This window comes from Esox lucius, chromosome 3 (genome assembly GCF_011004845.1).
Source record: "Esox lucius isolate fEsoLuc1 chromosome 3, fEsoLuc1.pri, whole genome shotgun sequence".
Taxonomy (NCBI): domain Eukaryota; kingdom Metazoa; phylum Chordata; class Actinopteri; order Esociformes; family Esocidae; genus Esox; species Esox lucius.
In genome coordinates, this window is record NC_047571.1 from 438344 (window position 1) to 450677 (window position 12334).

At 40.6% G+C, this 12334-nt stretch overlaps 1 protein-coding gene across 7 annotated transcripts in view; it reads right to left on the reverse strand.

Annotated features, from left to right (window-relative positions):
- palmda (palmdelphin a) overlaps positions 1-12334 on the reverse strand; it is a 157036-nt gene that overhangs the window by 1248 nt on the left and 143454 nt on the right. For 3 of the 7 annotated variants that reach the window (XR_004574894.1, XR_003781622.2, XR_003781621.2), the window contains 4 exons: positions 11544-11667; positions 6467-6487; positions 662-857; positions 483-568 (listed from right to left, as the gene is read on the reverse strand). Coding sequence is in view for 2 of the 7 variants with exons in the window: in XM_029119002.2 (XP_028974835.2) it covers positions 11573-11667 (95 nt within the window). In the remaining 5 variants the exon portion in view is untranslated. Of the gene's footprint in view, positions 1-482; positions 569-661; positions 1369-4103; positions 6488-11543; positions 11668-12334 lie in introns of those variants that run through there. The other 4 variants (XR_003781624.2, XR_003781623.2, XM_029119002.2 and 1 more) reach the window with 4 other exon arrangements.

Consider the following 12334-nt stretch of genomic DNA (forward strand, 5'->3'; position numbering starts at 1 on the left):
TAGAAACCAAACCACACTCCTTACACAGCTTTGTCACTGCTTCAATCTGAAACAGTGATGCATAACTAGTGTTGCACAACAGTAATAAAACCAATTACTATTCATATGTTAAGAATGCAGAGTCTTGAGGTTGATAAGCGCATTGCAGAGTCTATCTCCCATTACATTCACATCCACCTGTTCAGTTGCCTGTACAACTGGTTGGACTTTGGCAAACTCTGTATTCAAAACATTGCTGGATTCTCTTGTATTAGGACCTACCCAGGGTGCCCATTTGTGGTAACATGGTTTCACCACAAATGGATTTTGATGACCAACCAAGAGGACATACACATTGTCATAAGAATATTTAATGAATTAGTAAAAGTAGTAAATATATGTCCATTTAATAAAATGTATGTGTATTCTGAGCGACAGAAGGGAATGAGTGCATTATAATTTCACAGGATGGAATATGCATGTTATGCTTTTAGGATTTTTACCATTATTTCCAGCTCCACTGACTCCCAAAGCTCCTCCAGATTTATTTCCCCATTGTAGCCAACTGGTGGAGGCTCTAGATCACCCACTGCACAAAGATTTCAAAAACATTACTAATAGGAATTATAACCCGCCACATTATTGTTGTAGTTTCAACAGTGTTGTCATGAAAACTCCTTACCAGACATACTGAAAACACCCTTCTTGTGGAGGTCCGTTATCACCACTGGAGGATGGTAGCCACAAGTCACACAAGAGAATGTGTACTCATGCAGAGTCAGGGCCCCAAAAATGTATGTATTAATGGAGAAGGTCATCACGATTTGGAAACATATGATTCATCATCAACTCAAGTGCATCAAATGCTCCCCCAACAGCTGTATGAGTCAGAAGTAACAACATGTGTTAATAGTATCCAAGGAAAATAAAATGAAATGATTACAACTACAATATCACATGCTACTTGCCTTTAGGGAATTCCTCAGGAATAAGCACAGATGTATGAAAAGAATAACATGGTCATTAAAGTTGTGAAGACCATGTTTCCATTCCTGATAACTGTACATACTGCCACACCTGTCACAATTTGCAGTATGTTGTTTCTAACTAAGAGGTTAGACCTAGAAAAAAACATGACATTTGTTTTAGTGTTTAAAACAAGTTTAAGTTGACTCTTGTAAGTGAATGTTGGTCACGATCCTCTGTAAGATGATTCTCGCAAACTTTGTATGTCTCGTTGTTCCATTGGTTCTCTTACAATATGACTTGGGAGAGGCAGAGGTATTGTCCCAGTTGCAGAACGGGTTGAATTTATTTTCAAACAAAACCACAGGAGCAGGCAAACAGTGTGGTCAGACGTGAACAGACATGGCAGACGTGACATGACACCTATGTAGTAAGAAATATAGAAAGCAAAAATATACATAAGTGTAAACTAGCAGCAATTTTAAAAAGAGTAGGTTGGGGAATATGAACAATATGGGTAGAAGTATTGAATACAATAGATATAGCAAGTATAGCAATAATATACATTACTATTTAAACTAGAAGGCAAAATCCAAAATACAAGTGCGTATGTCAAAAAGGCTCAGGCCAAGGTACAGACTAGGATATGCTAAATTGTAAACACGGAAGGCATGCTAGGATCAAAGAACGTTAGAAAGCTATCACAAACTCTTGAATAGGCTTAGCATTTCAATGATTGGGAGCTGGGAGGAGTGCTGCGTTAGTTGTGATTGGGATCTGGAGGATCTTGGGATCTGGAGGCTACATCTCCTCCTGGTGATGTGGTTGAGACGGAACTGTGAACAGACCTTACAGATATGGCACGAATGAAACCTCAAGTCTCCTTTCCCTTGTCCTTTGTACCTTTCTTATGACCACAGCTTTTTGTACAATTACAAATATTATTCTGATGTCCACTGATGAAAATGGGTGGAGCAGGTGGAGCAACCTATCTTCACCTAGCTTTTTGAGGTTAAAAGTTCACGCTCACCTCAATGACATCACTCCCAAAGAACAGAAGCTGTGTATGGTGGCTATAGGAAATAGTTTGCTAGTGCCAGTTTGAAATCAGCCAATTCCCCCGGCTGTTTCATCAGTGTACAGTTAAAAAAAATTATGCTATCGTGACAGATTACTGAATGTAGTTTGAAGTGTTTTTGGAGATGTTTTCCGCTTGCATTGCAGCTATGTGATAGCAGTACGAACAGTTTCCATTTGGACAATGCTAATAACGCTTATTACAGACTGGGACAGAGCTGAATAATGGATTGTTTGAAGAAATGATTTTATGTGCCTTCAGGAATATCTCTTGGTAAGTGGACTTTGAGAAAGATACACATTTTGGATGAACTATCCCTTTAAATAGTCGAAGTACCATCACCTTAAAAAAATTATGGGATAGCTGAAATTGTTGTTATTCTCAGTTGAGTAATTTATGTAACTCCAATTATAGTAACAAAAGTGTTACTAAATCTCAATAAGGTTCAGATCTGGTGACTGTGCTGTAGTGATGGGAAGTCTGACTCTTTCTACTCGGATCTTGTTGAGTCATTCAGTAAAAAGTTTGAATCTTTCAAGTAATTTCGTTATTTGAGTCAGTAATGCTGTTGGATGGAGAGTAGGCCACTGAGCTGGAAGCCAGCGGGTGGGGTAGAACTCCGCTGGCAGACATTCAAATGAACAAAACAACCGTTCAACTGAGTGAAAAAACTGACAGAGTCAGTCGTTTACAAGTGTTTTTTTACTTAGGCAAAGGCTCAGTATATGATTTCATCTGTGTTTATCATTACAATTAAAAATCAACTAGCTACTACATTCATTATTTTAGACCTACCATGTGTCCAATTATCTGTTACAAACATGTCTTTATAATGCTACTATCTTGACCTGTTTTTCTTTGCGAATGTAAAACTAACAGTGTATTCCGTGGATGGGTAGAACTCTGCTGCCAGTCATTCAAATGAACAAAACGACCATTTAATTGAACGACAAAACTGACCAAGACAGCCGTTCACAAGTCTTTTTTACTAAGGCAAAGGCAGCAGCTCCGTGCCTGTTTTCATCAGTTTTTTTTTCATGACATCAGCAATCAACTAACTACATTAATTATTATAGTCTGCGTTCAATTATCAGTTATAAACATCTTTATGATGTACTGGCCTTGATCTATTTTTCTCTGCGAATGTACATAGACGTTGATCGGAGAACTGAGCTGAAGAACCGGGTATGAAGCAAGTGATCTTGTTGTAGAAATCCGCTGTCAAACGTTCGAATGAATGATACAATTGAACGAGTCACTTGAAAATAGGACTCCTGAGTCAGATGTCACTAAAAACAATTGTTCAAAACGTTCAGGAACTGCACATTACTACTGTGCTGGCCACTCCATTATAGACAGAATACAAGCTGACTGCTTCTTCCCCTTAATAGTTCTTGCATTGTTTGGAGCTGTGTTTTGGGCCATTGTCCTGTTGTATGAGGAAATTGGCTCCAATCAAACAAACCACAGGGTTTGGCATGGTGTTGCACAATGAAGTGATAGCCCTCCTTCAAGATCCCTTTTCACCGGGGCGCTAGAGAGCAGGCCATGGAGTAAGCTGCGTTTTGGTGAATTCCGTTTAAAACTCTGTTTTTTAATGCGCAATATTGTCCAGAAAGTTCTAAAATATATATCCAAAGTCATGCATTAGATAACACGGTGAACAACAAACAAGCCGGCAGCATATCCGATGCTAAAACTGAACTTCTCGCCTCGATGAAAGAAGACATTTCTGCATTACTCAGGTCAGAACTGAAAAATTTTCTTGCTAGTGAATTTGAGGCCGTAAAAAGTGTCGTCAATAGCATTTAATTGCTTCGCTCTGATTTGGACTCAGTGACGGACATGGAGCACAGTCTGACCACGTTTGGATGATGTAGCATATCTTCAGATTACAGTTAGCAAACTTCAAGCAGAGGTCTGTTGAAGTCTAACACTTTCCCAAGTTGGTTTGATGGAAAGGAGAATAACACACCAGGAGTCAGGTCAATTACCGTACCGTATATTCCGTTTATTACAAAAGCTTTTGGAGACAGAGTGTCGCCGCACAATGTCTAAAGATCAATCAGTCATATCAGCATTATTTATACTTCAAACACGCCTAAAAGTGGGGGTTGAATATGCCAAGCATGTGTGCCATGGGTCCAGTATATGTTCTGACACAGAAGCTCAGTCTGCTCGTTCCCCAGCAACAGCCTAAATAAGATTTCCTGTTTTCCACTTGCAACTTTCAGTTTCAGCTTATGCTACAGACATTCAACATTTTGCTTCAATGCTCACAACAGTTTGACAGCTTATATACTCAATGTATCCACAATGTTTATGGTGTTAAACCCTGCCAGAATATAAAATAAAATTCCCGAAAATTCCCCCCATGTTGAAATGCAAGTGGTTGGACTATTGTAACACACAAATCTTCCTCCTGGCAACTTTTGTGTCAAAAGCAACTAGCGACAAATCTAGTGACATGTATATAGTGTCGAAGTCTAACACTTCCCCGAGTTCGTTTGATGGAAAGGAGAATAACACACCAGGAGTCAGGTCAATTACCAATTCTGTATCATCCGTTTATTACAGAAGCTTCTGGAGACAGAGTGGCGCCCCACAATGTCTAAACATCAGCAGTAACACAAGTATTATTTATACTACCAATATGCCTAAAAAGCGGGGGAGTGGAGGTAGCCAAGCATGTGTGCCATTGGTCCTGTTATGTTCTTTATCTTATATGTGTACGTGCATCTTGCCCTTTGTGGTTTCTGTCTTGTCTATTCTTAATTCACCCCTGCCCAGACTATGTGTGTGTGTTATTAATCTGTCCCCCTCTGTTTCCTGTTAGTCTGACACACAGGCTTAGTCTACTCTTACACCCCATCAACAGCCTAAATAAGATTTCCTGTTTTTTACTTGCAACTTTCAGTTTCAGCTTATGCCAAATACATTCAACATCTTGCTTCAATGCTCACAACAGTTTGACAGCTTGTACATTCAGTGTATCCACAGGTCTCCGATCTACAAAATAGGGAGAATGAGGAGGTCGAACATCCGAATACTGAACGTGCCGGATGGGGCTGGTTCAGCTTCGCCATCTTTTGTCACAAAGCTGCTTAGTGAGGTGTTTAACATGGACAAAGATGTGATGGTAGACAGATCGCACCATACCCCCCACCTGGAGAAAGCTAAGGGGAAGCCTTGAGCCATTATTGCGAAGCTTCACTATCACCAGGACTGCATGGATGTACTATGCCGGGCGAGGCAAGCGGGTGGCTCTTTGAAATACGGAGGACTACCCATCTCAATCTTTCCAGATTATCCCCCCACCGTGGCACGCGCAAGGTCTGCATTTAACAAGGTCAAACAGCTACTGAAAGACCGGTCAGATGTCCGCTATGGATTCATTCACCCTGCGAAATCTCGCATCACCTACAAGGGGATTAAGGAGGACTTTCTTGATCCGAAACAAGCACTGTTAAATGTCAAGTCGAACATCATCGATGAAGGGAGGCCCACCTCTAAGGATGACTGAGAATTTGCATAATGTAGGCTAGGCTATACGGAACACTTTCTCTCATACCTGTACATGTCGATGTTCTGGTGAGTGCCACTGAATAACTACTACAGGCAGCTTTTCGCTTTTATTTTTTGTCTGATCTTATTTTATTATATTTCTGGTAAGAATGGAGGCTATTTTACCATCTGAATAGACAATGCTGTGTAATCTATATTGATATAAAGGAGCGTTTTTCTTCTTTTTTTTGGCTCGAAATGTTTAGCAGAGCACCCTGTTCAAACTGGAGTTCCCCAATACAAGCACAAATGTGTGGATACCACTGTAAGGGGTTTAGGGTTCACCTTGTTCCAATAATAGGTGATTTGGGGTGGGAAACGATCGCACTAGGTTTCTTTTTGAGTGTTTTTGTAACGATACCAGACGGAGGCAGGTGTTGTGGCTCCAGTTGCGGTATGACAACGGGGAACAGTAGAAACGTGGTCAGACATACAGGCTGGGGTCATACACAGAAGGCACCGATACAAACTGAGTTACAAGAGGGCTAAGCAGGTCTCCAGGTCACAGGCATGCAGAAGGTCAAAGTACTGTAATCCAACAGACAGGCAAAAGTACAGATAGGGACTAGACTGGGAATCAGAGTCAAAAGGTAGATCGGGCAGGAGCAGGTCAGTACACAAAATCCAAAACTGTAGCAATCCGAAAGAGGGTTTAGTAAAGATGCAGCAAACTAACAGGAGTGGAAGAACTAAATACTAGGAGAAAACAAATGAAACAGGTAAGTGACACAGGTGATCAGTATTCTGGTGATTGTGAGGCGGGAAGATGCATTCATGTGGAGTGGAAGGTTGCATTTGTATGCTGATATCTTCGGCAAGATATCAGCATACAAAATCAACGTGCAGAAAAGTGAGCTTATGTCTATTGATCCCACTTACCAGCTCACTACAATCCAGTCCCTGCAAATAAAAATATGCACAAATAAATTTAAATATTTGGGTATTTGGATAACCCGTCAGTTTAAAGATCTTTATGAAGCCAACTTCTCTCAACTTTTAAATTGCTTAAAGAAAGATTTAGGTCGCTGGAATCTCCTTCCCCTGTAATTAGGGGGGAGAATAAATGTAATCAAAATGAATATAATGCCCCGATTTTTGTTTCTTTTCCAGTGTATCCCCATCTTCTTAAAGTCTTTTTTTTAATTTAGATAAACTTTTGTCCAGTTTTATCAGGAATGGTAAAAACCAGCGTGTACGTAGGGAAATCCTGCAACGTCACCGATTACATGGTGGGCTTTCCCTACCCAATTTTCAGTACTATTATTGGCCTGCTAACATTAAAAACATTATGCATTGGATTCATCCCTCTAGGCCTGAAGACAGTCCCAAGTGGCTACAGCTTGAGTGTGCATCCTGCACACAAGTCTCTCTACATGCACTAGCTTGTTCTAAAATATCCCTTCCAGAATCTGTCTTGACATGTTGCATGAATCCATTTGTGAGGCACTCCCTCAAGATATGGATACAGTAGCTTTTTCTATAATTGAAATGTCCATATATGCCCCTTTGGTGGGGAATAACATGTTCGCTCCCTCCATGACTGATGATGCTTTTAAAATATGGACTGAAAAGGGACTAAAAAGTATATATATGGCACCTTTGCATCTTTTGGGCACTTAAAAACACATTTTGACATTCCTAACTCAAAATACTTAAGATACCCCTTTGCCTTGGGAAGGCTGTTGGCAGGTTGTACTCTCTGCTCAGCATGAATAATTTGAAGCCATTGACAGCGTTAAAACATCAATGGGAGGGAGAGCTGGATACAGAAATATCAGACGAGCTCTGGCTGCTCTCAATAATATATATTCATCCTCTATCTCCATACGACATACCATTATCCAGTTTAAAGTTACTCACTGGTTACATTGGTCAAAAGCAAGGTTGTCCAGAATTGCACCTGATATTGACCAGTGATTGATGTAATACAGAGCCAGGCACTCTGTCACATATGTTTTGGAGCTGCCCTAAATTGTCTGATTTTTGGGGGCAGATTTTTGCTTTTCTCTCTAGAGCATTATGTACTCACATTGACCCATCACCGGTCATTGCCATTTTTGGAGTAGTACCACAAGAACTTTGTATAGACAAATGGGATAGAACTGTGATAGCATTTGCAACTCTCTTGGCCAGACGCATTGATTTATTAAAATGGAAGGATAAGTCTCCACCTGTATTTAAACACTGGATCAACGATGTTATGCACTATTTAACTCTTGAACAAATTTGTTATTGTTTACAAGGTAATACTATTAAATTCAGTAATATCTGGCAGCCTGTTCTTACATTGGTCGAACAGATGGACTCTAATGACATTGTATGATGTGAATGTTGTTGTCCTCTTTTTTCTTTTCTTTTTTTTTTATAGTCCGCTTTTCTTTGTAGCAGTGGTGCAATGCGGGTGGGTGGGATGTGGGTTGTTATGTATTTGTTGTTTGTTGTATATGGAAATACTATAAAAAGACAGATGGCGTCAAGCTATCCTCCAGCAACATATATTTGGTCTGTGTCTACCAAATGTTCTTCTTTGTGAACACAGAACTCAGAGTTTGTCTGTCGATAACACCTTTTTCCGATCTTCCGCTGTCCAATGTCTGTGTTCTTTTGCCCATCTTAATCGTTTCTTTTTATTGGCCAGTCCGAGATGTTTTTTTCTTTCCAACTCTGCCTAGCATCTCAGAGTTGCCTCTTCACTATTGATGTAGAGACTTGAGTTTTGCGGGTACTATTTAATGAAGCTGCCAAGTGAGGACCTGTGAGATTAGTGTCTGTCTGTTTCTCAAACTAGACACTATTGGATTGTCTTGCTCAGAGCCAGTTTGCGCTGTTCTGTGAAGGGAGTAGTACACGAGATCTTGGCAGTTCTTGGCAGTTTCTTCTATGGAATAGCCTTCATTTCTTAGAACAATTTAGACTGATGAGTTTCAGAGGAATGTTCTTGGTTTTTGGCCATTCTGAGCCTGTAGTCAAACCCACAATCGCTGATACTCCAGTCTAAAGGCCAGTTTTATTGCTTCTTTAATTGCTTCTTGTTGACATAATTGCAAAAAGGTTTCCTAATGATTAATAAGCCTTTTAAAATGATAAACTTGCATTAGCAAACACAACGTGCCATTGGAACACAGGAGTGATGGTAGCTGAGAGTTGGCCCGAGTACACCTATGTAGATATTTCATAAAAAATCTGACGTTTCCAGCAACAATTACCATTTACAACAACAACTTTGTTTAAACTTTATTTGTAATAAATTTGATGTTGTTTTAATGTACAAATAATGCACTTTTCTTCCAAAAACAATGAAATTTCAAGTGATCCCAAACCTTAACAGCAGTGTATAGGGTTTGGGCCATTCCGCCAAATCAATGTCATTTGCATGTTGTAACTTTTAAAAATTTAACTTTATTCTTCATCTTTTTTGAGCACTGTATCATATAACACACATTTGACTATTCAAAATGTGTTGAGGTCGATCTCAGGAGGGTCAGGAGCTGGGAAAGCCGACGGAGGGTCGGTAGCCGGCGGAGGGTCAAGAGCCGGAAGAGCCGACGGTGGGTCGGTAGCCGGAAGAGCCGAAGGGGGGTCGGTAGCCGGAAGTGCCGATGAAGGGTTGGTAGCCAGAAGAGCCGACGAAGGGTCGTAGCCAGAAGAGCCGACGAAGGGTCGGTAGCCGGAAGAGCCGAAGGGGGGGCCTGCCAGGAGCGGCAGCCAGCGCCTCCTACCTGCCAGGAGCGGCAGCCAGCGCCTCCTACCTGCCAGGAGCGGCAGCCAGTGCCTCCTACCTGCCAGGAGCGGCAGCCAGCGCCTCCTACCTGCCAGTAGCGGCAGCCAGTGCCGCCTGAGCCCAAGGAGGAGTGGCCTCTGCCGCCTGAGCCCGAGGAGGATTTAAAATGTCATGGCATCTACACATCTCAAAAGAGTTGGGACAAGGCCATGTTTACCACTGTGTGGCATCCCCTCTTCTTTTTATAACAGACTGCAAACATCTGGGTACTGAGGAGACAAGTTGCTCAAGTTTATGAATAGGAATGTTGTTCCATTCTTGTCTAATACAGGCTTCTAGTTGCTCAACTGTCTTAGGTCTTCTTTGTCACACCTTCCTCTTTATGATGCACCAAATGTTTTCTATGGCTGAAAGATCTGGACTGCAGCCTGGCCATTTCAGTAGCCGGAACCTTTTTATATGCTGCCATGACATTGTAATTGATGCAGTATGTGGTCTGGCATTGTCATGTTGGAAAATGCAAGGTCTTCCCTGAAAGAGACAACGTCTGGATGGGAGCATATGTTGTTCTAGAACTTGGATATAACTGTCAGCATTGATGGTGCCTTTCCAGATGTGTAGGCTGCCCATGCCACACGAACTCATGCAACCCCATACCATCAGAGATGCAGGCTTCTGAACTGAGTGCTGATAACAACTTGGGTTGTCCTTGTCCTCTTTAGTCCGGATGACATGGCGTCCCAGTTTTCCAAAATGAACTTCAAATTTTGATTCGTCTGACCACAGAACACTTTTCCACTTTGCCACAGTCCATTTTAAATTATCCTTGGCCCAGAGAAAACGCCTGCGCTTCTGGATCCTGTTTAGATACGGCTTCTTCTTTGACCTATAGAGTTTTAACCGACAATGGCAAATGGCACGGTGGATTGTGTTCACCGACAATATTTTCTGGAAGTATTCCTGAGCCCATGTTGTGATTTACATTACAGTATCATTCCTGTATGTGATGCAGTGCTGTTTGAGGGCCCGAAGATCATGGGCATCCAGTATGGTTTTCCGGCCTTGACCCTTACGCACAGAGATTGTTCCAGATTCTCTGAATCTTTGGATGATATTATGCACTGTAGATGATAACTTCAAACTCTTTGCAATTTTTCTCTGAGAATCTCCTTTCTGATATTGCTCCGCTATTTTTCGCCGCAGCATTGGGGGAATTGGTGATCCTCTGCCCATCTTGACTTCTGAGAGACACTGCCACTCTGAGAGGCTCTTTTTATACCCAATCATGTTGCCAATTGACATAATAAGTTGCAAATTGGTCCTCCAGTTGTTCCTTATCTGTACATTTAACTTTTCCGGCCTTTTATTGCTACCTGTCTAAATTTTTTTGGAATGTGTAGCTCTCATGAAATCCAAAATGAGCCAATATTTGGCATGACATTACAAAATGTCTCACTTTCAACATTCAATATGTTATCTATATTCTATTGTGAATTAAATATAAGTTTATGAGATTTGTAAATTATTCCATTCCTTTTTTACTCACAATTTGTACAGTGTCCCAACTTTTTTGGAATCGGGTTTGTATTTGGAAAAAAAGACCGTAGTCTATATAGCAACATAAAAGCCGTAACAATTGTGTGTGATTGCTTTTGCAGAAGTGTGTGTATGGAGTGTATGCTTGTATGACTGCTTGTTCCCTAAATAGTTCTTGCTTAGTTTAGAGCTGTGTTTTGGGTCATTGTCCTGTTGTAGGAGGAAACTGACTCCAATCAAGCGCCGTTCACAAGGTATGGTATGGCATTGCAAAATGGAGTGATAGCCTTCCTTCTTAAAGATCCTTTACCCTCTACAAAACTCCTACTTTACTACCACCGAACCACCCACCATCACATTGTCTCCACGATGCTTGACAGATGGCGTCAAGCACTCTTACAGCATCTTGTCATTTGGTCTGTATCTCACAGGTCCTGTTACCTTTCATATGAGTAACAGGACTGAAAGTAACAGGACTGAAAGTAACACCATAACATTTGCAAATACATTAAATGTAGCAACATGGCATCAATGAGAACCCAACACTTACCAAGTAATTTACCAGAACTATCTTGTAATAAAAAAATACAATAACATCCAAGAAATAATTTAGGTAACAGGACTGAATGTTGATATTGACATTCTCAGTCATACTTACAATATGTTAATAAAACAAAGAAAAAGTGTGTGAGAACTAACTTTTGGTCTTCCAATTGCCTTCAGGAGACTCAGATGATGCTACTTCCTGTTGCTTGTGTGACTTGTGGAATATCCGACATTTCTATGAGGGGGAATGTTTCAGGGTACAGCACTGAGTGAAAACCTGGGGACATGACATTTTTATTTTAGCTAACATTATGAATTTCCAATGGGAAAATGCTTTTTGTTTAAATTGGAAATTGTCACACAATAATTAAAAAAAAAGACCTGAAGGATTCTAATCATTGCATTTCATTATGAAGTGTAGCATTAGAGAGAGACGGGCTAAAATCATATTTTTCCAGTGTTTTAGGTAGTTTTTATTATTTTTTTACATGAAGTATCATCAAATTGCAATTAGGACAAAGTGAACAGATCTTTATGCCTGCCTGGTGGACGGAAAAAGGCACAGATTCTGCGGAATGGCCCTTTTATTAACGTTGTACTGATTCTCATTACCTACAGTGGGGCAAAAAAGTATTTAGTCAGCCACCAATTGTGCAAGTGTACCTATGTAATTTTCATCAACTATGAGAGACCAAATGACAAAGAAAATCCAGAAAATCACATTGTAGGATTTTTTATGAATTTGTTGGTAAATTCCTCTGTAAAATAAGTATTTGGTCACCTACAAACAAGCAAGATTTCTGGCTCTCACAGACCTGTAACTTCTTCTTTGAGAGGCTCCTCTGTCCTCCACTCATTACCTGTATTAATGGCACCTGTTTGAACTTGTAATCAGTATAAAAGACACCTGTCCACAACCTCAAACAGTCACACTCCAAACTCCA